This window comes from Rattus rattus, chromosome 17, assembly GCF_011064425.1.
Source record: "Rattus rattus isolate New Zealand chromosome 17, Rrattus_CSIRO_v1, whole genome shotgun sequence".
Lineage (NCBI taxonomy): Eukaryota > Metazoa > Chordata > Mammalia > Rodentia > Muridae > Rattus > Rattus rattus.
The window spans coordinates 15,396,685-15,422,336 of NC_046170.1; the positions used below are offsets into that span (position 1 = coordinate 15,396,685).

Consider the following 25,652-nt stretch of genomic DNA (forward strand, 5'->3'; position numbering starts at 1 on the left):
TTCGGATAGACAGGCAGGCCGGCTAGGCTGGGCTCACAGGGGCTCACAACTAGCGGTTAACCTTTCTCTCCACATTTGCGGATTTCTCAACGCCTGGCCTCCTTACTTTCTTATTGAACCTGGGATCCCGCCTCTCAGGCTCTGGCAACAAGCGAACAAGGAGTGGGTAGGACAGAAATACAGTTGGCCAATCGAGTTTGCAACCCTGTTTTCCGCCCCTTCCTTGTTCTGCTGCTTAAAGGAGAAACCTGCCCGAGCGTGGAAGAACAGGCCTGTAAAACCAGGCTGCTTGCCTTGGCTCTTTTAAAAGGCAGAGCCACAGAGAAGGCGGTGTTCTGGGAGGAACCAAGGAGAAACCAATGAGCAGCCCCTATTAGGCCTAGGTCAAGTGTGCTGGTCCAGAAAGCAGCCTGCAAGCACCAGGTATGAAGGGTCTGGGGTGGGAGAAGGCTGGTCCCCGCTGACGCCCAGCCCTTCCAGGTTATGGTCCCTGCGATGCTCACCGGCTACATGTCCCTGAGAGGAGTCTCTGCGTGGTTGCTGAGCCGGAAGCTCGGCCTGCGCTTCTCGCGTGTTCCACGTACGTGGAGCTCGGCGGCCGCGCACACCGGTCAGTGCAGGGCTCCGGATGGGTGGGCAGGGAGACACAGGAAACTTTCTAAGTGTGACTTTCTCATCCTTTGTTTGCAGAGAAGACACAGACCCGATCGGTCAAATGTAAGGATCACCTACCCACCTACTCCCGGTCCAGCTGTTTCTTTGACCCATCGTAGTCTGTGAATGCAAGGACTTCTGGGAAGGGAGGCTGGGCTGTGCTCAGGGTCAGAAGTCTAAAGTAGTGGGTGTTTGTTTCTACTGGACTGGAGAGGAGTTGCGTTTGTTAGACTGTTTTGAAGCCAGAATCCGCCTGGAACGAGATGGGGGGAATGGGTGCAGCTTAGAAATGTTGAAGAGGAGGCAGGGATCTGGCTGACTTGACCCTCATACCCTACCAGCCTCTCGTCCTGTGTTTGACTGGAAGGACCCACTGGTCCTGGAGGAGCAGTTGACTGCCGATGAGAAACTCATCAGGGACACCTTCCGTAACTACTGCCAGGAACGACTTATGTCTCGAATTCTGCTGGCCAATCGAAATGAAGGTGCCTTGATGGAAGGGTGGGCACTCTGGGTTCCACAACCATACAGGATTTGCACTCGCTGCAGTCCCTGGAGTCAGGGACTCTATCAAAGGGCCTAATTCTGACACCCATCTCTGCAGTTTTTCACAGGGACATTGTATATGAGATGGGGGAGCTGGGCGTGCTGGGACCCACCATTAAAGGTAAGGACATTCTCTTGTACTATGTAGCCTGTACCCACCGCAACATCTTGAAGAGCCATCCCTTTTCTTATCTGTAAAATGGGCAGTGGTTATCCCTCCTGAAAGCAGCTGTGGGTATGAGATGAACAAAGTCCCAGCCAGGGCAGCCCCCTGCCCACTTCCAGAAGAGCCCCATTACAGCCCTACTCAGCCCCTGGGCTGATCTTCGGTCTACCTGCTCCTCTTCTGTACCAGGGTATGGCTGTGCTGGAGTGTCATCGGTGGCCTATGGGCTCCTGACTCGAGAGCTAGAGAGAGTGGACAGCGGCTACAGGTCGATGATGAGTGTTCAGTCCTCCCTTGTCATGCACCCCATCTATACCTATGGGAGTGAGGAGCAGCGACAGAAGTATCTGCCCCGACTGGGTAAACAGCTGCTGCAGAGGGGAGGAAAGGCAGACAAAGGTCTGGAATGCAGATCCCAGTGTCCCCACATCCTGCCTTCTTTCCTACAGACCACCTGTGTCTATACCGGGCCCTAGGGCTCAGTTGTCAACCTTGATCTCCTGCCAGCTCTGTTAGTCATCCCCTCCCCCATCCCCTTCGACTTTACCTCTGGCCACCATCATCTCCCCTTGGATTTGTTTTCTGGGCTTCTCATCCCAGTCCAAAGTTTAAAGTCTTAACTGCTAACCAGGTCCATGAGCAGGACCCTGGGACCTTTCCTCTACTTCTTTGGCTACTCAGATCGCATTTGTGATATGGTCTCGCTGTGTAGCCCTGTTTGGCTGGGAGCTTAGTAGACCAGTGGCATCAAACTCAAAGGTCTAGCTGCCTCGGCCTCCTGAGGAGGGACAGCTAGGATTAAAGGCACGCGCTACCATGCTTGTCCTTCTGGCCACCATTCTGATTGCTCAGATACTAGGGATTCTCCAGTCACCTCGGTGATGACTCTTCTCATGTCCTTCTTCAAGCTAGATGTGGTGGCATACCCCTCTGATCCCAGCACTCTAGAGCCAGCCTGGTCTCCATAGTGAATTATAGGACAGCCAGGGCTACATAGTGAGACCACCTCAAAAACAAACAAGCTGGGTGCCGGGTGCCACCACACCTTTAATCCCAGCACTTGGGAGGCAGAGGCAGGCAGATCTGTGTGAGTACAAGGCCAGCCTGGTCTACAGAGTGAGTTCCAGGACAGCTAGAGTTAAGAAACCCTATCTCAGAAACCAAACCAAACAAGAGTAACAAGGGGGGAAAAAGCCCTCAAACTTCATACTCTCCTTCAGGTAAACCTCTTAGTACCCATCAAGATACTCTTGCTAACCCTTCTTTCTGGCTTCCTTCACATTGTGACACTGTGGTTACCGCCTAGACCATTTTCTCAGCAGCTCACTGAGTGCCGTGATGCAGGGTGTATCTACCTTGATTCAGGTCTGGCTCAGTGAAGAAGATAACTTACAGGAGATGAAATGAAGCCCTCTCTTGTGCTTGCAGCCAAGGGTGAACTTCTGGGCTGCTTCGGACTTACAGAGCCCAACCATGGGAGTGACCCAGGCAGCATGGAGACCAGAGCTCGCCACAATCCATCAAACAAGAGCTACACTCTCAGTGGGACCAAGACCTGGTGAGAGGCCCAGGTAGACTGGTGGGTGGTAAGGTGTGCACAAGGGAGCAGCAGCCAGATCCCTCCATAACTTTCTGGCCCCCAGGATCACCAACTCCCCTGTGGCTGACCTATTCGTAGTGTGGGCTCGGTGTGAGGATAACTGTATCCGGGGCTTCCTGCTGGAGAAGGGGATGCGGGGCCTCTCAGCCCCTAGGATTGAAGGAAAGTTCTCCTTGCGGGCCTCAGCTACTGGTATGATCATCATGGACAGCGTGGAAGTGCCCGAGGAGAATGTGCTGCCTAATGTGTCAAGCCTGGCGGTATGTGGCAGACACCTTGGGATCTAGTGAAGGCTCACCTTTCTCACCTTTTCAAGTGGAGAGCAAACACACAGTCTCTGAGCTGCAAACACACAGTCCCTGAACTTATGGAACACTGTGGAGTTTGTGATCCTCCCTGTCCACAAATCTTATTATCTCTGCCCAAAGTGAATCTGGGCCTTGGACAACTTTCTACTCCATATGCATGAGTAGCTTCCTGTCTCTGCCAGCCTTAGATGTGAGCACTGAGGTCAGGCTCCATGCTATGTAGGGCTGCTTGCACATCCAGAGTGGAAAGCCACTGAACAAGGCTTGATGCACCCAAGTATTAGGGATCACACTCTGTGTGGTTTAAATGACTGCAGATCCCTTTGTCTGGGACATTTGGGAGATGGATTTTCCTTCTTCACAGTTGGTTCTTCCCAGGCCCTCAGTTAACTGAGACCTCTTGTCGATCTTACAGGGCCCTTTTGGCTGCCTTAACACTGCCCGATATGGCATCACATGGGGTGTGTTGGGAGCTGCTGAGTTCTGTTTGCACACAGCTCGGCAGTATGCTCTGGACAGGTATGTGGGCTGCTAGAACCTGGGGGGTATGGAGGGTTTTGGTTCCCCAGCACCCACCAAGTTTAAGTTCTCTGCTCTATGAGACGGCCCAGGATATTGTGAGCAGTTAAAATGTTGAGGTGACAGCAGGGCCAGCATGAACTAGGAAGTCTCTTGAATTATGGGTCCTCACTTGACTGTGCCTGTTCTAGGATCCAGTTTGGAGTCCCCTTGGCCAGGAACCAGCTGGTTCAGAAGAAGTTGGCAGATATGCTCACTGAGATCACACTGGGCCTTCATGCTTGTTTGCAACTTGGCCGTCTAAAGGATCAGGACAAGTATGGACTACACTATGGCTGAATCCTAGGCCCTTTCTGAGACCCTTCCCAATGGTGGTCCCAGGGACACAAGCTTCTCCCTATTTCCCCCCTTTTCTTGGATTTTCAAGAGAGGATTCCTCTACAGTGCCTTGGCTGTTCTGGAACTCACTCTATAGACCAGGCTGAGATCTGCCTGCCTCTTCCTCCTGAGTATTGGGGTTGAAGGAGTATGCTACCACTGCTCAGTGTCCACCTTGGTTTTGATGGGCTGGATCAGACATCCTTGCATGTGCTCCATTCTCTGGGTGTGGTCAGTACGTGAGACCCAGTGTTTATAACATGTGTCATTCCCAGGGCTACTCCAGAAATGGTCTCCCTGTTGAAGAGAAACAACTGTGGGAAAGCCCTGGACATCGCCCGCCAGGCACGAGACATCCTGGGAGGAAATGGGATTTCTGATGAGTACCATGTGATCCGGCATGCTATGAATTTAGAGGCAGTGAACACTTATGAAGGTCAGGGCTGGGCTCAGGGAGGAGGGTGTCATGGGGAGACAGGAGTAAGGAGGCACACCACCAGCTGTCACCAAGTGGCTTCAAGCCCTACCCCTGTCCTTAAGAGTTATTTGTTCAGAGCTTGTAAGGGAGACTACATGACCCTGTGAGATGCTCCTGACCCTTGTTCTCATCATGGGATGGGACATGAAGAAGAACACAGTCCCAAGAGCAAGGTGCCAAGAGAGGTACAGTGCAGGGGGGTGTGAGGAAGAAAACAGCACACATTTTGTATCACTACTTTATGTTCAGAGAAAAAGCTGTTTGTAAATTACAAAACTCACAAGGGCATGGATCCATGGCTTAGGACAAACTTGGAAAAAGACATGAAAAACTGGAGGGCCAGAGCGTAAAGGCGGGCTGTGGGGATAGCTCAATGAGCCAACAGTTGCCGAAAAGTCAGAGAACCCGAGTTTAAGTCCCCACAGCTTTTGTGAGGCCAGCACAGTCGAATGTGTCTGTAATCCAGTGTTCTAGGTAAAATGGGAAACTCAGGCAGGAATCCTTAGGTGCTCTCAGATCAGCTAGCTGAGTACACACTACTCAACAAGAACAACAAAGGACCAAGACCTGAGGCTGCCCCCTGGCCTCCACATGTGCACCTAAACTTACACATCTTTGACCAATACTAAAAAGGGGAGCAGTACAATCCCATATGATCCATGCAAAGTGGGGACACCAGCTTCACGGGTAGAGAAGCTTCTAGACAGAAAAAGCAGAATATATGGGATACCTTCCCTTCCTGCCCTAACAACTGAGGATTTGAACCAGGGGAAAGTCCCACAGTCTTCAGTATTTATCTTAGGCTATGGGATGAAACATTCCAGAAATAGTGAGGGAGGAGTGAGGTGAGATCCTACAATGTGAGCACAATTTGAGATGGGTCAGATTTAGGCTTGTGGAAATAAATGGTATTATTTGACCTCAAAAAAAGGAAGCCATGGTTTCTGCTGCTGTCCCTGAAGGTGGGAAAGAGCAAAGGACCAGCCATGCTTTTGCATAGACCATCATCAGTCTTTCCAATTCTGGAATAAAGTATGACCAGGGTGAAATCAAAACATTTAATCAACTATAGACGTGGGTTGGGAGAATTTGCTAAGGCTAGGCCTATGGCAGGGTCTAACCTTATCACACTTTGGTAATTAGCACACACATAATTGGTGGCTTTGTGTTGGGTTACAGAACTGTAAAAAATATCAGCATGGCTTAAACAGCCTCTGTGCCTTCTCTTGGTAACAAGGCATTACGATAGAAGCCTCTTAGCAGAAGTCAGCATTCACCATCCTTGCAATTCTGTTCTTCGGAAGTGGGAACCTAGGACGACATGTGGGATGGCTTTAAAGGAAAGTTATAGGCTAAAGATTCCAAACCAACTCTAACATTCATCTCACACAGGTACACATGACATTCATGCTCTGATCCTGGGGAGAGCAATTACTGGGATTCAGGCATTCACAGTTGAAAAATGAACCCACTTCAACAGAGAAATACTTTGCTCAAGAAGTAATGGATGGACCATGGACCCAGCTTTTTTTTTTTTTTGGTTCTTTTTTTTCAAGCTGGGGACCGAACCCAGGGCCTTGCGCTTCCTAGGCAAGCTCTACCACTGAGCTAAATCCCCAACCCTGGACCCAGATTTTATGGTTAAAAGTGAGACACTGATTTGAGACTTAGGAAATGTCTTTCTGGAAAACATTCAGATATGCTCTATAGAAAGAAGATGAAATTAATTCTCAGTGGCCCTCAGTGCTTTTTAATTGTGGATGAAATCAGACTCCATCTACCCTGTTTTAAGTTTTTTGGAACTGGAAGAGACAAAGGGGAGTGACACAGAAGCCACCGAGACGGAGCAGACCTTGTGAGAAGGTGTAGTGGACTTTACAGTGAGCCTTCCTGCCTCTATCCCAGGAACAGTACCTTCTGTGTTCAACACTGAGCAGATAAAAGAGGAAAATAAAAAGCCTGTGCCTTACTCCTTGGGACTGGACTAGGTTTACTGGTAACCACTGAGAGGTAGTTTGGGGGATTTCTCGGAGGAGGGATAAGTATGCCTAGGGTTGTGCCACTCTGGAATAGCACACAGAGTTTGAGCTAGACATTCTGACTAGCGGGGGACACTTTGTTGACAGCTAACTACACAATAACATGGACAATAGTTTGGCTTCCAGTCCAGCCAGGTGACTACAAACTCCCAACAACGTAGCAGATCAAAGGCTTTTACAGAGACTGTAACCCTGTGGGCTGGGACTGGCAGTGTAGGGATTAGTAAAAGTCCTGTTTACTACCTAGATTTGGGGTGGGTACCAGTGACAGTACTCGTCTGGCATGTGCAAATCATGTGCCCTGGATTTGATTCCCTACACTTCAGGGGAGGGGAAAGAAGTCAAGTCCTATTCATGTTTACTTTCCGGTCTCCTTTCTCACAGGATACACCCCCAAATTCTTACCTCAGACTGGACACATAGGTCCTTGTACATAGTTTCCACAGTTTGGCAAACTTGTTTGAGCTCCATTTCCAGATGACTGATCTTTGCCATCTTCTGGGTAAATTCTTGTAGTCTTTCCTGAATGATTTTGCTGTGGTGGCTGTATACCTGGTACATCCTTTCCTCCAACTTTTCTGTCAGATCTGAAACCTTACAAAAAGTAATCAAGAACTACACTGACTACAGACAAAATTTTGTTATTTTTTTTAAAGACGTGGTTCTGCTCAAGCTAGTCTTTAATTCATCGACCTTCCAGTGTCAGCCTCCTTAGTATTGGGATTATATGCATACAGGTAAACACTACCATCCCAGTTCTTGTGTTTTAAATGGTCAGTCTCATGTAGTTGGGACTGGCCTTGAACTTACTATGTAGTTGAGGCTGGTTTTGAACTCCTGACCCTAGTGCTCTCTCCTAAGTCCTGGGAATTATAGGGATGTGCCACAATGCCTGACTTCTTTATTAAAACAAGATAACATTGTATATGTTCAGTTGGTTTGTACTAAATCTGTAATTCTAGCACTTGGTAGTTGAGGCAGGAGAAAGAGTCTCCTCGACTATACATTGAGTTTCAGGCAAGCTCCTGCTTCAAAAACCCAAAAATAAATAAGATGTACAAAATTTGTTGGTTCTATGCAAATGCTACCTCATTTGATATGACAGCACTGAGTACCACCTCTGAAAACTGGCATCTATAAGTTCTGAAATTAATCCTCTTATTGGATACCAAAGAAAGACAGTACATTATAATTAGAAGAGAAAAGGGGGGTTGGGGATTTAGCTCAGTGGTAGAGCGCTTGCCTAGCAAGCGCAAGGCCCTGGGTTCGGTCCCCAGCTCTGAAAGAAAAAAAAAAAAAAAAAACAACAAAAAACCGTAAGGTGAAACTGAAAGAAGAGAAAAGGTCTAACTGAAGGCCCAAGACCAGTGCAGTTCATGGCTCTGCTGGCTGCATTTTTTTTTTTTTTTTTTTTTTTTTTTTTTTTCTCCTTTTTTTTTTTTTTTTTTTTTCGAGCTGGGGACCAACCCAGGGCCTTGCGTTTGCTAGGCAAGCGCTCTACCACTGAGCTAAATCCCCAACCCCTGCTGGCTGCATTTTCAAGCAGCACCGGGCACAGCCACACTCAGGCAATGCCCAGAGGCTGCATTCCAACACGCACACCATCAGGCTTTGTGAGCCCCGAGCCCCATGTGTGCTATAGGACCAGCTGTCTCATCCCAGACCACAGCTCCTTTTTGAGGACACATGAGAAAGGTAAGGCAAGCCACAGAGAAGCCTGTTGGATAGGCCTATAACCCTAGGTAGTCAGAAAGCTAAGGCAGGAATATTACAAGTTCAAGGCCAAGTGGGTACATGAGATCCTGTTTCTAAATAAAAATAAGTCTGGGGTATAAATATAGCCCAGTATTAAAGAGTACTTATCTAGCATGCTTAAGACTGGATAGATCCCAGTTCCTGAGCCTGGCTTCCTCGTATCATTTACCACTTTTTAAAAAAATAGATATAGGTGTTTTGCCTGCTTGTCTATATGTAACGTAACATGCATGGCTACTGACCATGGAGGTCAGAAGAGGGCACCTGATCTACAGGAGCTGGTGTTACAGGGAGTTGTAAGTTACCTAACATGGGTGTTTGGAGTCAAACCTAGTCCGCTGGAAGAGCAGTGCTCTTCACTGCTGAGCCATCAGGCCCCATTCTTTTTTTTTTTTTCTTGATACAGACTCTCACTAGCTTGCAACTCACTATATACTAGGCTGGCCTTGAACTCAGAGATTTCCTGCCTCTACTTCCAAAGTGTTGAGATTAAAGGTGGAGTTACCATATCTGGTTTGCCACTTAAAAAAGTGTGTATGTGAGTTGGGGATTTAGCTCAGTGGTAGAGCGCTTGCCTAGCAACCGCAAGGTCCTGGGTTCAGTCCCCAGCTCCGGGGGGAAAGGAAAAAAAAAAAAAAAAAAGGAAACAGTTCTTTAAGGGGCTGGGGATTTAGCTCAGTGGTAGAGCGCTTTACCTAGGAAGCATAAGGCCCTGGGTTCGGTCCCCAGCTCCGAAAAAAAAAAAAAAAAAAAAAAAAAGTGTGTATGTGTGTGTGTATAAATGGGTATCAAACCAGTATCAGTTTTCAGGTTAGGCAAATGCTCTATTAAGCAGCACTTTCATCCAAAATCACTCACTTCTGAGCTTTAGTTTTCTCACTTATAATATGGGCCAGTCTACTGACTCTTCTAGAGTCAAATGAGAGCTTGTGCAAAGTGCCTGCCTAGCAAGGTGCCTAGAACCTAACAGATATCATAAGTCCGTCCTTCCTTCCTTCCTTCCTTCCTTCCTTCCTTCCTTCCTTCCTTCCTTCTTATAGCTTCCCTTCCCTCTGAGGGATTCATCACCTTCATCTTGAGGCTGTCCCTGAAGTTAGTCATAAGTGCATGGTCTTTCTGCCTGCTTTCATTGATGTTTTCAATCAGTTCCTGGGCTTTCTTCTTCAGGGTTTCAATGCTAGAGTCCAGAGAGGAGAAGGGTCCTGGTAGTTGGCAGCTGGCACTAAGGTAGGAGATACAAGGATACAACTCTGACTTCTGAAAGTATTGAAATAATCATGTTCTCCAAAAAAAATAATCATGATCTGAGGTGGAGCTCAGTGGGCTTTTGTGCTTACCACAAGAGCATAGTATACACACGCACTCACACAGGGCAGGGAAAATGTGATGTAAATAAGCCAAGGGTTTGAGTGAGGAAGGTGTTAGGTAGATCGCTGCCTTTGTGGGTGACACAAAATAATTTTCCTATTTCATTCATACCTTGAGACACAGGCCTTCCAACCCTTGTATTATAACCTAGAGCTGGACCAGTGTGTAAGTCTAACATGCCTGCAGTTCCAGGACAAGATCTATGCAGCCCAAAGCCACTGTTTTATATATAATATGTAAAACATATATTATTTATTTATATATAAAACATATATATTTGTACACACACATATATAATACAAACACATACCATTATACACACACACACACACATCCACTGGCTTCTCTGAAATGAGCACTAAGGTTGTTTGAGTTAAGAACCCCACTCCTCCACGGGGCTCATATGTTGACTACTTGGTCCTGGTTGGTGGGACTGTTTGGGAAGCATTATGAGGTATTGTAGGGAATCTTGGGGTCAGCTCAATATACCCCAGGTCTAAGTTCTTAGAACAAAGGAGATTTATTTGCCCCAGAGGGCAGGGATAAAGGACAAAGGCAGGAGATAGACGATGATGAGGGAGAAGGAGATGGAAACAAGGGAGAGGGAAGAAAGCTGTTTTTCCTAAAGTGGGACAAAGAACTGCTTCTGGGTAGAGAGAAGACAGCGCTGGACCAGGAAAATGGTGGTTTATAAAAGCAAAGTGGGAAATCCCATGTAGGGTGAGGTATTTAATTTTGATTGAGCATGTTAATTATTAATTAAGTGAGTCAAAGGGGGGCTTTTGATTGCTGGGCTTCAATAATCATAGCCAGTAGTCAGCCTCAGGAGGAAGAAGTGGCCAAATAAGGGAATAGGCCTTGGTGGCTTGTTTAGGAATAGAATCTAAGGGTTTTAGCAAGACAGAGAGAACTAGGGAGAAAAGTGAAGCCTGCTAGAGCCATGTTTGTGAGCTGGCTAGAGTCCCTTCAGGTATGGCCTTGTTGGAGGAGGTATGCCAATAGGGTTTTGAGGTTTCAAAAGACTGGCACCATCCTCTCTGCATCCTGTTTGTAGATCGAGATGTGAACACTTAGATGCTGCTGAGAACAACATGCCCACCTGCCCGCCTGCCACCATGCATAACCCTGTGGATACAACCGTGTGCTTGTCACGTATGATCAGAAGCCTCAAAGTATGTCCTAATGGCTTCTGTACTCCAGCATGAGAATGTCCCTAGCCCATTTCGTTGTTGTTGGTTTTAAACAGTACCTCATTCTTTAGCCCAGGCTGGTTTTAAACTTAAGGCAATACTCCTGCCTCAACCTTTCAAGTGCTAGGATTACAAAGAAGAGCCACTATGCATTAGCCCCCCTGTCAGCTGAATAAATGAAGAATACAATGCTGATCTGTTATCTCATACAGCTGCATACAGAGTCAAGTTCATTTTCCTCCAATGCATTTACCATAGGACTGCTCTAGAAAGGCAGAAACTACAGTGAGGCTAGCTCCAGAAAGCATGAGAACTAGAAGGCCAACCCCTGAGCATTTCTTTAAAATGGCTTCTGGGGTGGAACAGACTTACAAAGGATCTTTGACCTCTGAGACTGGTCAGTCATCTTTCCAAGTCTGACTGAGGTAGAGCTTTACTCAGATGCTATGTGGTTTGGGTGCTTTAGGACAACCATGCTCTCCTTGCATGTGCCTAGAGCTGGGAACAGGCTCAAGATGCCTGGTCTTGGCTCCCCAGCTATGCTTCAAACTGGGACACTGCTTTCAAAGCTTGCTGGTAGCCACGGCTCCTTTCCATGCCCTGCCCTCTTACAGAAATCACTCTGCCTTTCCACAACCAAATGTGTTCTCCTTTTCCATTAGTTTTTGGTTCTTTGTCAACTTGACACAGGCTAGGGTTGTCTAAGAAGAGGGAACCTCAATTGAGAAAATGCCTCCATTAAATTGGCCTGTAAGCAAGTCTATGTGGGCCTTTTCTTGATTAATGATTGATGTGAGATGACTAAGGCCACTGTAGGTGGTGCCACCCCTGATTTGGCCATGGTTGGTCCATCCTGGGTTGAATAAGAAAATAGGCTGAGCAAACCATGAAGAACAAGCCAGTGAGCAGTGTTCCCCCATGGCCTCTGCTTCAGTTCCTGCCTCCAGGTTCCTGTCCTGCTTGAATTCTTAGCTTTCCTTCCCAATTTGCTTTTGGTCATGTGTTTGATCATAGCAATAGAGAACAAACTAGGACTGGCAAGAATGAAACTGGGAACACTGCAGCGCTCAGGGCCACTTGTCATCCTACCTATGCTTAGCTTACCTTCTCATATTTTCCACCAACCATCCTAGAGCATCAGAATTCTCCTTATATGTGCATATAGGAAACTCACAAGCCAGCAGTGGTGGCACATACCTTTAATTCCAGCACTTGGGGAGCAGAGGCAGGCAGATCTCTGTGAGTTCCAGGCTAGCCTGTCTCTAGAGCAAGTTCTAGGAGAGGCAGGGCTACACAGAGAAACCTGTCTCAAAACAAAACAAAATAAAGAACAAAGAAAACACCAAAAATATTTAAAACAAAACAACAAAAAGTCCACCACCAACAAAAACCTTTACTAAGTCACTAAGTAGGCCAGATGAGATGTCCTGCCTGTTGACCTTTCAGTCTCCCCTCTTCCATTCCCAGAATTAGAAATTGAATCCAGGGACTCACATATGCTGGGCGGATATTTTGAGACAGGGTCTTCACTTAGGCAGGCAGGCCTTTGTACTGTGGTTCTTTCCTGGCTTAGCCTCTGGGGAAACTGAGATTAAGGTCTGTACCACCAGGCCTGGCTCCTTTTCTGTGTATCTTTTAAAACAAGTATAATTTCCCCCTTCTTACTGAAAATGGATTATTTTCTCATATAATATACAGTGTGGCAGGACATTTGATCACATTGTAAACCCCAAGATCATGAACTGGAGAAACCTTGCTGTGATGTGGCTCAGCCCTAGCACGCACCTTTAAGAGCTCAATAAAGTCAACTCTAGGTCAAGAGGCAGAGCAAGCAATACAAGGAAGTGAACCTGGATAAGTAGAAAGGAGGGTCTTTGAGTTGAAGGGTATTTAAGCCAGCACAGAGAAGAAGGAGCTTTTTTTTTTCCTTCTGGGACTTTGGTGGAACAGGAAGTTCAGCTGGGTGCTTTCTCTGCCTCTCTGAGCTAGCAGGCTTTCACCCCAGCATCTGGTTCCTGAGTCTTCATTGGTAAAATGGAATGGCTGGGATTTTTGTTTTTTAAAACAATATCTTAATTACAGTTCCCTTCCCTCTACTCCTATTTTCCTCCCACCTCCCCTACCATCCAGATCCACTCCCATTCTATTTCTCATTAGATGAGAATAGGCTTCTAAGAGAAAACAACACAACAAAATAAAGTATAATAAGATAAAAAAAAAAACCCCATCACATTAAAGTTGGACAAGGGGAACCAAGAGAAGAAAAAGAGCCCAAGAGAAGGCACAAGAATCAGAAATCCACTTATTCACACAGTCAGGAGTCCTGTAAAAACACTAAACTGAATGCCATAATCTATGCACAGAGGACCTGAGGGCTGAAGCAGCCTACAGAATGGGAAAAGATATTTACCAACTCCACATCTGATAGAGGACTAATATTTAAAATACATAAAGAATTCAAGAAACTAGATATCAAGAAAGCAAATAATCCAATTTACAAACAGGGAAAGATCTAAACAGAATCTCAGTAGAGGAAACTCAAATGGCAGAGAAATAAAGAAATGTTTAACATTCTTAGCCATCAGGAAAATGTAAATCAAAACTCTGAGACTTCATTTACACCTGTCAGAATGGTTACGATCAGTAACATATGTAGCAGATCATGCCAGTGAGAATGTGGAATAGGAGAAACACTTTTCATTGCTGTTGGTAGTGCAAACCTGTATAGTCACTATGGAAATCAGTGTGGCTGATTCCCTCAGAAAGATGAAACTCGACCTATCTCAAGATCCAGCTTATCACTCCTAGGCATATACCCAAATGCTCACCTTACCCCAAGGACACATGTTTAACCAACCATGTTTACTGCTGTTCTATTCACAATAACCAGAAATTGGAAACAATCTAGATGTCCTTCAACAGAATGAATGAATACTTTATTTTATATGAATGGGTATTTTGCCTGCATGTATGTGTGTGGATGGTGCCCACAGAAGACAGAAGAGGGCATCGGATCCCTTGGAACTGGAATTATAGAATTGTAAACTGCCATGTGGATGATGAGAATGAACTCTAGGTCCTCTGGAAGAAAAACAAAGGCTCTTAACTGCTGAGCAATCTCTCCAGCCCTTCCTCTTTAGCCTGTTTCTTCGGGTTGGTTTCTCTTTTTCCTTAGCATATACTACTTCGAGCCTCTTCTGTCTCCTTTTGTATATCTCCTACTCCATCCTAGGCTACCCGCCTCCCGATAGCCTGTAGAAGGAGCTACCTATACTGCTAATATGTATTTCCCCACTTTCCACTCACTCTCCAGCACACTACAATGAAGTTGCTGCCCCAATTTTCAAATAAAACAGCTCCTGGCAAAGTATCCAGTGAGAAGGCACTGCAGCTAGACCCTAGCACTTCCATACTGTAATTCCCTTGGCAATTGCTGTTACTGTGTCAGTATGTGGACCCACATCACCACAAACATCTGGAGGTCAGAGGACAATTTGCAAGAGTCTGGTCTCTATCTAGTTCTACCATGTGGATCCTAGGGATCAAACTCAGGTCACCAAACTCAAGAGACAAGCACCTTGCCCTCATGAGCATATCACTGACTCTGCTGTCTAACTCCTACTGTCCCACCTATACCTTCAGGCTCTTCCACAGCTCTGGCTACCTTTTTCCAAGGGCATCCTTGTAGTGTGGGGTGCCAGAGTAGTGTCTTTCCTACCTAAGTTCCTCTAGAACATCATTTCTCAACCTGTGGGTTGCCATACCTTTGGGGGTTGAACAACCCTTTCCCAGGGGTTGCCTAAGGCCATCACAAAACACAGATATTTATGCTACAAATCATAACAGTAGCAAAGCTACAGTTATGAAGTAACAACAAAAATAATTTTATGGTTGGGGGTCACAACACGGGGAACTATATTAAAGGGTCACAGCATTAGAAACGTTGAGAACTACTCTAGAAAGTACTTCTGGCTGGCCTTAGTACACACATCAATTATAGTGTTAAGTCTTTGTCTACGCCCTAGTCAAGCTTTGTAGAAGTCATCTTCCCTATCTGTGTGGGAAAAACAATAAATATGAAGCCAATAAATTAATGATTCTTTTTTTTTCGTCTGTTTGTTTGGGACAGGGATTCACTGTGTAGCCATTGCTGTCCTGGATCTCACAGAGATCTGCCTGCCTCTGACTCCTAAGTGGTAGGATCAAAGGTATTCACCACCACTGCTGGATAATTGGTGACTCTTAATTAAACCAGATGTGATGGAAATTTAATTCCACATTTGGGAGAAAGGTAGGAAGATCTCTCCTACTTCAAGGATAGGTTGTTCTATGTAAAGATTCTGCTTCAAAACAAACACAAAATTAATTGATTCTTGAGGGTTTTCATTACCACTCATACTTTGATTGCCCCAAAATTTATTCCCAGTACATGACTGTCTTCAAATCTCTCAACAAGGTGTCTTTTTCTAGACCTCTCAGTAAGGCTGTTCCAAAAGCATTTAAGCTCCATTTTTGTGTACCAATTAGCACCTCCCTTCCTCTGCCTACATAAGACCCCATCCTCCCTCCTCTTAGTAAATGATACATAAAGCTGCCTGATCCCCACACTAGAAAACTTAGCAGTCGGCTTAGAATTGGGCTTCTCTGGCCCTCTATATCCTGGCTGGAATTTTGAGTTTTACCCCCACAATCTGTTATTCTTTGCAGCTACATGTCTCTTATTTCATACCTGGACACTTGTGACCACCCAACCCAAAATCTGATCTCCTAATAGATGATCTCTTAATATGATGGCCTAAGAAAGACACCCCCAACCCCTGCCAGAAAAGAACAAACAAAAAAACAAAAAAAACAAGACAAAACATGGTTTATAGGATCAAATCTAAATTCCTTGTACAGCAGACAAGACTTTCCAGGGCCTGGCCTGCACCCTTTCTAGCCTGCAGGGGTGGGCCCCAGGCTCTGTACATACAAGGTAAATGCTCTACTAATGAGCCATCCCTTCTGCACCAGCAATATGGTCCTTCAACAAAAAATTTCTCCAAACCCATCAGCCTTTGCCCAGAACCACTTTCCCTTTCTGCCTCTCCTCTTCTTGGTCATGACTCTGCCTTACTTTATGCTTTTACACATGTGCTCAAGGTGAAGACGGCAATTCTCTTCTGTACTTTCCAGCATCTCAAAGGCTTCCCTCTGTGCTGTCTCTGTTCTGCTGACAAGCTACTCTAAGATCCCTGCTCTCATGCTTTTTAAAGATTTTTAAAATTTATTTTATGAGTACACTGTCCCTGTCTTCATGCACATCAGAAGAGGGCATCGGATCCCATTACAGATGGTTGTGAGCCACCATGTGGTTGCTGGGAATTGAACACAGGACCTCTAGAAGAGCAGTCAGTGCTCTTAACTGCTGAGCCATCTCTCCAGTCTGTCTCATGCCTTCTTTTGCACCCAGCTTGCCTTGTCTCAACTCTCTCGGACCAACTCAAGTTTAGGACTTTGGAATTAGACTCAATCTTCCAGGTATTCCTTTTTGTGTAATTCTCTGCAACCTGACTGAACTTCTAATGGCTCCTTCAGGGCTCAAGAGATGAGAGGACAGATTTTTAATGGCAACTAAAGAAATAGTGAAAAAAATCACTTGAATTCAGCTAATTCAAATTTGTGGCAGGACAAAGGCCGGCATCAGATGTCTACTGAGAGCTTCTTTATTTTTCCAAACCTATCTTTTATGGATTTCAGCTTTTCCATTTCATTTTTCTTAATACTCAGCAGCTGCATATTAATCAAGATGCTAATGAATCATCGGCTTCCCTGGTTCTGCACTCACCAATTAGCTTTAATAAACAAAATGTGTGGTGTCCTCTCTGCAGGCTTCTTCAGTTCTTGGGCTGACTTCTGTGGCAGAACCCTGGACTGAGGCCAGGTAATGGAAGAGTGCACATTACAGTTGCCTGGTGTACTTGGCCTGAGTGGGGCTTGGGATGTGGTGTCTGTAAGCATATCAATGCACCCATCTATTATGTCTGTCCTTCTAAGAAGCCCCTAATCAGTTCCAAGAATCAGAAGAGTTCCCAAGCAGGGCCTAAGTTGGCAGGGGGCCCAGGAAACGGGTCTAAGGGAAGAGACCATCTGTTCACTCCAGGTAACGCTATGATTGGCAGGCATATGGGCCAGAGCTACTCACTGATGGGGCCTTCACTCCGTGGCCACTCACAGATAACACAAGTAAATAAGCTACCAGCCACTTACGACCATCTCGGGGGACAGGCCCAGGAGAGGGACCCACAGAATCTGGCACTCAGGCAAAGTGATGGTTTGCTGAAGTTCTGCCAGAAAAGGGGAAGGTTTGACTGGAAGCTGATGAGCTAGTTCCTCACCCACCTCCCCTTCAGAAATGTGTTAATATTTCAATCATGTTGCCGAGTGTTGGCTGCTGGATTTGCTAACTGGTCCCTGTGATGATTTCCATCCATCTGGTGTTTGGCTCTGGCAGAAGTCTTTCAAGTCTGTAAATGCTTTCTTTGCCTGTGACTCTTCAGCACAGAGATCCTGGTCTAAGCATGCTAACATCTGCAGGACACCTATCAAACGAATGGTTCATTCGTATCTGCCTATTTTCTTGTCTCTGACTAACAGCACAGGTCTAGAAAGCCCCGTAGTCTGCTTCCCTACTAAGAAATGGGAGAGAAAAGAGCAATCTAGCTTCGTCTGGAGCCTCTTACTCTGGTTTCAAGTAAGCTCATTCAGTCCACAACTGTCATCACAACAGTCATCCTCACAGCATCCTGATAGTTCCTTGTACCATACCACTTTAAGTTGTAGCTCTGAAATCCTGCTGTGATTTCTCACCTTGGCTGTACATATCATGCAAATATCCCAATATCCAACACATTTCAAAAAAAGAAGAAAAAAAAAGGAAGGTGTAAGGGCGTTGTAAAGTGGAACTTATACTCTTCCCTGTGAGAAGCCATAACAAACAGAAAGCAGAGGTGTCCTGGTAAGCACTGAGCTACTTATTCCCAGGTTTCTGAGGGATGGGCAAAGTCCTGATTTGCAGTTTATGAAATGCCACTGTGCAAATATTCCCATTATAGCAATATCAAGCTTCTAACATAAACTTGTCAACTTGGGAAGGGATATATAGAATCAGCTCTTGAGCCACGCAGTGGTGACACACACCTTTAACCACAACATTGAATTTAAGGCTAGCCTGGTCTACAGAATGAGTTTCAGAACCGGCAGGGATACACAGAGAAACCCTGTCTCAAAGAACAAAACAAAACAAATAAAAGAATCAGCTCTTGCAAACCAGCACTATACCATGGATGGGGACAATTTCCTTCTTCCTGTCACTTTCCCAAAGGGCCTTTTCCCAATCTGTTTTAGTAAATGGCACTCGAACTTAATCCATCTCTCTTTACACTCCCTTCAAAATGTTCTCTACATAGTAACCAGAGCCTTTGCTTCCTTTTTATTGCTTTTTTTTTAAAAGACAGTCTAGAACTCACTATGTCAACCAACCTTGAACTCAGAGGTCTGCCTGCCTCTTTGTCTCAAGAGCTGAGATTAAAGCTGTGCACCACATCTAGCCAGCATCCTTTTTTTCTCTTTTTTCTTTTTTTCGGAGCTGGGGACCGAACCCAGGGCCTTGTGCTTGCTAGGCAAGCGCTCTACCACTGAGCTAAATCCCCAACCCCTCCAGCATCCATTTTTATAACAAGAACCTAAGTATGTCACATCTCTGGCCCAGCAGTTCCCACTAAGTATAATCTCCTTTCTTCTAGAGCCTATTATGATATCTAAATCTGTGGATACTCATCATATATACTCCTTCTTTGTCATATCTGAATGACTTATAATGCCTGATGCAAGCCTGGAGTGATGGTGCACACCTGCAATCCCAGAACCCAGGAGGTGCAAGCAGCAGCATTAATTTAGGACAAGTTCAGCTATGTATCAAGTTCAAGGCTAGCCTGGACTACATGAGGGACTATTTTAAAAGATTTATTTGTTTACTTATTTATTTAATGTATGAGTGCTCCGAAAAAGAACAAAAACAAAGCCCAACAATGGGCCAGCAAGATGGCCCTACAGGTAAAAGCTACTCCTATGCAAGCCTGGATACCTAAATTCAATCCCAGGAACCCAGATAAAGATAGAAGGAAAGAACCATGCTAAATGTCATGTGGAACTGGCAATCTTAATATATAGGAGACTGACTACATATGCTACATCCCCACAAAAACTTGCATACGGATGTTCACAGCATTGTTACATATAATAGTCAAATGTCAATTTGTCTATTGATAACAAATGAAATATGATATTCATAATATGGAATTTTAGCTAGAAGAAAGACTTATGTTCTGACAAAGGCTATGATATAAATGACATGCCAAGTGAAGAAAGTTAGACACAAAGCACATGCCATGACTCCATGCACATGAAATATCCAGAATAGGCAAGTGTATGGAGACAGAAGGCAGATTAATGGATACAGGGGTTGGGGAAGAGGCAGGGACTGGAACTTATTGCTAGGAGGAATGAGATCTCTTTTTGGAATGAGCAAAGACTTTGAGGTTGACTAGTGATGTTTGTATGGTTCACAGACTAAAAGCTATGAACTCACACACTTCTACAGGTGAGTTGCATGGCATGACACAGAATGAGCATCCTTAATTCTAAATTCAAAAATCCATGCCAGGAATGGTGGTACACACCTTTAATCCCAGCACTGAGGAGGAAGAGGCAGGCTCATCTCTGAGTTCAAGACCAACCTGGTCTGCATAGTGAGTTCTAGGACACCAGGCTTACATGATGAAGCTCTGCCGATTAAATAAATAAGACCCCCAAATCTAAAACATGATGCTCAGGAAGTTTCTGATAAGCAGCATGGCACATGCCTTTCTATAATCCTAGCACTTGGGAGGCTGATGCAGAAGGACCTTGAGTTCTAGGAGTCTGAACTGACACAACAGGATTCTGCTGAAATAAGTCCTGAGTGATTGTGCCGTGTTGATATGAATGTAATCATATCAAGAACTTCATTACTTCAGTTTCCTGGGAAGAGCAAAGCCTTCCCCTAGTATGTGTTCAGATGCTGACAGTGTGTGTAGAAAGTATGGATCACTTCTTTTCCTCCTGAATATTTACTGTCTGAGACTGCTTCCCTATAGAGACTTCCTACTAAAATTAGCTAAACCTGCTTCCTCATCCAATTGTATACAATAAGGCTGCTCCCTCAACTGGTTAAAAAACATTATAAATGCACCACCAAGTTGCAGGGTTGCTGCTGGTGTGCCTCCATCACGGCACATGGCCCACTCAATCCCAGCTTTTTTGTATATGTGCCTGTCCTTTATTCCTTTGTCAGACCAGTCGAGGTCAAATCCAAATACATGCAGGTTTCAGCAATTGGGAATGTATGTTCAGTGACAGGGTTACTCATCTACCATGCACAAGACACTGAGTTCTATCCTCAAGACAGCAAAAGCAAGAAGGAAAACAAAGGAAAAACTCAGAATGGATCACATATTTAAACAGTAAATGCAAAATCACAAAATTAGAATGTAGGAGAAAATCTAAGTGACTTTGATTTTGGTGTCTTTTGAGTGTCTCACTATAAAGACCATGCAGGGATCAAAGGCTTATGCCACTAAGCCTGGCTGTTGATGTCTTTTTTTTTTTTCCCGGAGCTGGGGACCGAACCCAGGGCCTTGCGCTTCCTAGGCAAGCGCTCTACCACTGAGCTAAATCCCCAACCCCGGCTGTTGATGTCTTAACTTTTTGTGTTTTGTTTTTTCAAGAGAGTGTTTCTCTTTGTAGCCCTGGCTGCCTGGCAGCCTTGGAACTTGCTTTGTAGACCAGGCTGGCCTTGAGCTCAGAGCTCTGCCTTCCTCTCAGCCTCTAGAGTGTTGGAATAAAAGGCATGTGCAACTATATCCAGCTTTTTTCCCCCTTTTCTGTTGATATCTTAAATAAAACACACACACACAAATCCACAAAAGAAAGAACTGAGAAACTAGATTTCATTGAAATTAATAACTTAAAGCCAGGTATAGCTTAGAGCTGTTTTATTCATAATTGCTAAAACTTAAAAGCAATCAAGATGTCCTTCAGTAGTGAAATGGTTATATTCTAAGGCATATCCATAAGAAGGATATTATGAAGTACTAAAAACCAGTGAGTTGCGATGCCACCAAAAGACAGAGCTATCACAGCTCCATATTGCTAAGCACCAAGAAACCAAAAGCGCTTACATTCCTATCACCTAGACCCTCAATAAATATCTGATGAATGAATAAATAAATGTGCAAAGGGAAACAACTTTAAGTTATCCTTGACACCTTCTTTCTTTTACCCCAGAATCAAATCTATTATCAACTTGTCAGATGTACCTTCCAACACCTGACATATCTCACCATGTCCATACCTCCATGGACCAAACTATACTCATCCTATATGAGACTGGTTTGTATATGCTTGGCCTAGGGAGTAGTACTATTTGGAGGTGTGGCCTTGTTGGAGTAGGTGTGTCACTGTCGGTGTAGGTGAAGCTAGGACCTTCATCCTAGCTGCCTGGAAGGCAGTATTCTGCTATCGGCCTTCAGATGAAGCTGTAGAACTCTTGGCTCCTCCTTCACCATGCCTGCTTGGATGCTGCCATGTTCCCACCTTGATGATAATGGACTGAACCTCTGAACCTGTAAGCCGGCCCCAATTAAATGTTGTCTTTATAAAAGTTGCCTTGGTCATGATGTCTCTTCACAGCAGTAAAACCCTAACTAAGACATACTTGGATAATCCCCATGGCCTCCTCACTCTCATCCTCCTTCCTGTTACAGCAACCAGGGGGAGCCCTTTACTACTTTCTTCCAAAGGGAACAAACTTCTATTAGGGAGAGACAGTAATTTTTTTTTTTTTTTTTTTGAGACAGATCTCAGAGGCATCTAAAGTCTTAGCTGCTAAGCTAGGGATGTAGCTCAGTTGTTGAAGTGATTCCTTAGCATGTACAAAGCCCAGCATTCAATACCAAGCACTGGTATATACCAGGTATACACACTATAATCCTAGTAGTTGCGAGGTGGGGCAGCAAGTTCAGAAATTCAATTCCAGGTCATCCTAGCTGCCAGTTTGAAGCTAGCCTGGGATACCTAAGACCCCATTGAAGAAAGAAATGGGACAGGGAAGAGAAAGAAAAGGAAAGGCCCAATCCTCTCTCTCTCTCAACCAGACAAGGTTTCTCTGTGTAGCCCTGGCTATCCTGTCCAGCTCTGTAGACCAGGCTGTCCTGAAACTCACTGCCTCTGCCTCCCGAGTGCTGGAAATAAAGGCATGTGCCACTGCTGCCCAGCCTAACTGTATCTTTTCCTACCTCCCTTTAACCGGCGCTGTTCAGAAATCCCTGCATGCCTCTGTCTGAAGCAGGGGCTTCCTTACCAAGAAATCTGCTATGACCTTGAATGGAAATCAAGTCACCATTACTGTCTCCTCAGTTTTTCCTCAGATCATGCTACCCAGTATGTTCTCCACATCCATATCTGAATCATCCATGGATTCAAATCACAAGTCAAACTTAGAAGAGGTGCTGGGGATATGGCGCTTGCTTTTATTTTGAAAAAAGATTTTGATTTTTATCAAGAATAGTATTCATAACCAGTGTGTGGTGAGGCATGCCTCTAGTCCCAGCACTTGGAAGGCAGATGCAGGCAGATTTCTGTGAGTTCCAGGTCAGCCAAGCCTTCATACTGAGATTGGGCCTTGAAAGAGAGCTGGAGAAACCTCAGCAGGTAAGAGCACTTGTCAGTAACAGAGTTCACATGGTGGCTCTCAATCACTCAGAACTTCAGTTTCAGAGGATCTCAATCCTCTTCTGACCTCCATAAGCACTAGGCATACACATGGTACACAAACATACATTCAGGCAATACACTTACACACAGGAACATGAGTCTGATCGTGAGGATGCTATGCAATGTTACAGATGGGACCTGACTAGATCTAGCTTCTACTTTCAGGGAGGGGACCCTGAAATTAAACCTTGTGGATTTCAATAGGAGGATGCCTGTACCCAGAACCATTGTGGGCACCTGTTGTTAGCATTTCCTCTAAGCTCCGCCCAGCAGTTACCTAGCAACAGCCAGGTAGGAGCCTGGTTCACATATAAAGACTATTTGACTGGGGCTTGAGAACTTGGTTTGTTCTCTTGTTCTCTCTCCCTTCTCTCTCTCTCTGTCCATCTTCCCTCTTTCTCCCCCTCTTTTCTCTCTTCATCTCTCCATTTTCTCCCTCTTTCGCTCTCTCTCTCTCTCTTTACCCCCCTTTCTCTTCCCCCACCTTTCCCTTCTCACCAGTAAACTTTCTTTATATTAGGTCTGTCTCATGGCTGATTCCTCACGGGGACACCTAGGCCGGGCCTGCCAAGATGCACTGCTTCACCGCTGCCGTTTCATAAAACACTACGCCTGGAAGGTGTTAAAATCGCCGGTGGAACAAAACCAAGGGCAGACCTCGTGGAATAAACCACGTGAAAAAAGCGGGGCCCCGGAGTCCAGGAAAAGCAGTTAGGCCTGTCACTCCTCACCTCGGCGCCACTGAGCTAGGTGTCTCCTCGTGGTTCTCATTCTGCTGATGCTCTCCGCTCTCCACAATCGCTGGCGGTTCCTGGTCCTTTAACTCCACGGGAGGCACGGCCACCTGCGAGCACAGCCAGCTCTGGAGAGGCGGTGTGGGAAGGCGCCTCTACCTGCGTGTTGGGTAACCTCAAAAGGGACGCGGCGGTAGCTGGGAAGTAAGGGCTCGAGGCCCCAGGGTCGGGGCCCTAAGGTTCGCAATGGAGGGCGCGCTAAGACCTTCCCACGGATAGTAATTTAAAATAGGCCGAGTGCGGCACACGCCTCGAATCCCTCCCCAGCCTCGGGAGGCTGAGGCAGGCGACCGCTTCGAGTTCAAGGCCCGGCCGGGTCTACACAGTGAGTTGTCTTCGCCCGGCTCTTGTGGCGCACCGCGCCCCCTCACAGCCTCGTCCACCAGGCCCCAGCGCTTCGTTAGTCAGGAAACCTCGCCTCTCCCGGCAAGAGGCGGCGCTAACCCTGGGGAACTGTCCCCGGGTTCGAGCATGTGTGGGAAGTCTCGTGTCCCGGTGGCCCTAAGCCCCGCCCGCCTCCCGCACACGCGAAACCAGCGCCTCACGTACTCCTTGGCGCTCCATTCCGTCTTTCCCGCCTCCGCGTTCCCGCCCTCTGCGCACGCCACGCCCCGAGCACGTGCTGAATGAACCGCGCTCTGGCCCCGCCCCCAAAAGGCGGCGAACTTGTAGGCCCTTGGAACAGGCCCTGTGGTTTGGACTATGCTGGAGTTGCCTATTGGGATCTGCAGTGGCAAACTTATTTGTGTTGTTTAGACGGGTGGACGTCTGAGCTCATAGCGCGTATGTGCCGGACTCGGGGTCACCTGTGGCCCTCAGAATTCAGAGTTTGAGGAATGCACTATACATCAGTGTTCCACCCCTTCAATCTATAATTGGGGTGGGTGGATTGTCTTTTCCAAGACAACGTTTCTCTGTGTATCTCTGGCTCTCTTGGAACTAGCTTTGTAGATCAGGCTGGCCTCGAACTCGCAGAGATCCTCCTGCCTCTGCATCTAGAATGCTAAGATTAATGGTATGTGCCACTAGTGCACGGTTCAAATTCTTTCGGAACAGGGTCCCACTATGTCCTGGTCTAGGACTCTTTAAACTGAGATCGGCCTGCCTCTGCCTTGGAATTGAAGGCAGGCACCACTGAGACTACTGACAACCTTCATTTTTTTTTTTTAATGTTTATATTTTATTTTATTTACATGTTGCATATAATTTAAACTACTTTGGGGCATCTGCCAGTGAAGGCCAGGAGAGGGCATCAGATCCCTTCGTTATAAGCCTCCTGACATGGGTGCTGAGAACTGAATTCCTGTTCTGTGATGGTTTTATTTTGTTTTACACTTGACCTATTTTGTGCAAGCACATGTGCCATCCACTCTGGGTGTGGAAACCAGAAGACAGCTTCGAGGGGTCCACTCTCTCTTTCCACCTTGTGGGTCACAGAGATGGAACTAGGTTCTCAGACTAGGCAAGTACCTGAACCCACTAAGCCATTGAGAGGGATCTCATCTTTAAAGTTTTATATACTTTTTATGGATATGGGTGGTTTTTTTTGTTTTTTTTTTTTTTTTTTTTTTTTTTTTTTTTTGTGTTCTTTTTTTTTTTTGTTCTTTTTTTGGAGCTGGGGACCGAACCCAGGGCCTTGCGCTTCCTAGGTAAGCGCTCTACCACTGAGCTAAATCCCCAGCCCCGGGTATGGGTGTTTTGACTGCATATAATTCTGTACCACAGTGCCCATAGTGCTTAGTGCTCATGGTGACCAGAAAAGAGGCTCAGAAATCCTGAGGCTGGAATTACAATTGTAAGCTACCAAATGGGTGCTTAAATTAGACTTGGTCCTCTGTAGGATCAACCAGTGCTTAGCCTCTGAGCCATCTTTCCAACCCTTTCTTTATTTTTTATTTTATTTTATTTTATTTTATTTTATTTTATTTTATTTTATTTTTGATGCTAACATCCCTAGCAGCTTGGGTCCTGGAATGGTGGCTATGTGAGGGAATGAAGAAAGGA

General features: G+C 45.8%; 2 protein-coding genes across 3 annotated transcripts; one reads left to right on the forward strand and one right to left on the reverse strand.

Moving 5' to 3' along the window:
- Positions 1–287: 287 nt before the first annotated feature.
- On the forward strand, positions 288–6,157 carry Gcdh (glutaryl-CoA dehydrogenase). 2 transcript variants are annotated; one of them, XM_032887653.1, is made up of 11 exons: positions 288–610; positions 691–717; positions 996–1,139; positions 1,259–1,321; positions 1,556–1,726; positions 2,795–2,924; positions 3,010–3,226; positions 3,690–3,793; positions 3,985–4,110; positions 4,447–4,607; positions 6,042–6,157. In XM_032887653.1, exons 1-11 carry the CDS (start codon positions 484–486, stop codon positions 6,113–6,115), a joined length of 1,344 nt encoding a protein of 447 aa, XP_032743544.1. In that variant the 5' UTR covers positions 288–483; the 3' UTR covers positions 6,116–6,157. The 2 variants fall into 2 exon arrangements, with proteins under 2 accessions (XP_032743544.1, XP_032743543.1); XM_032887652.1 differs by having other exon boundaries at positions 347–423; positions 481–717.
- Positions 6,158–6,350: 193 nt separating this feature from the next.
- Syce2 (synaptonemal complex central element protein 2) lies at positions 6,351–24,583 on the reverse strand. The gene is made up of 4 exons (XM_032887654.1): positions 24,198–24,583; positions 23,586–23,698; positions 9,512–9,665; positions 6,351–7,282 (listed from the first exon to the last, which is right to left on the reverse strand). Exons 1-4 carry the CDS (start codon positions 24,210–24,212, stop codon positions 7,067–7,069), a joined length of 498 nt encoding a protein of 165 aa, XP_032743545.1. The 5' UTR covers positions 24,213–24,583; the 3' UTR covers positions 6,351–7,066.
- Positions 24,584–25,652: the final 1,069 nt, after the last annotated feature.

Bases quoted from the DNA above. Each gene is read 5' to 3' on its own strand.
- Gcdh (XM_032887653.1), top strand. From the start codon at position 484: ATGGTCCCTGCGATGCTCACCGGCTACATGTCCCTGAGAGGAGTCTCT. The intron at 3,794-3,984 runs GTATGTGGGCTG...TGCCTGTTCTAG, and splicing joins CGGCAGTATGCTCTGGACAG to GATCCAGTTTGGAGTCCCCT. The intron at 4,608-6,041 runs GTCAGGGCTGGG...CATCTCACACAG, and splicing joins GGCAGTGAACACTTATGAAG to GTACACATGACATTCATGCT.
- Syce2 (XM_032887654.1), bottom strand. The intron at 9,666-23,585 runs GTGAGGAGTGAC...CTCCTACCTTAG, and splicing joins CCTAGCTCAGTGGCGCCGAG to TGCCAGCTGCCAACTACCAG. The intron at 7,283-9,511 runs GTGATGAATCCC...ACTTTTTGTAAG, and splicing joins GGGACAGCCTCAAGATGAAG to GTTTCAGATCTGACAGAAAA.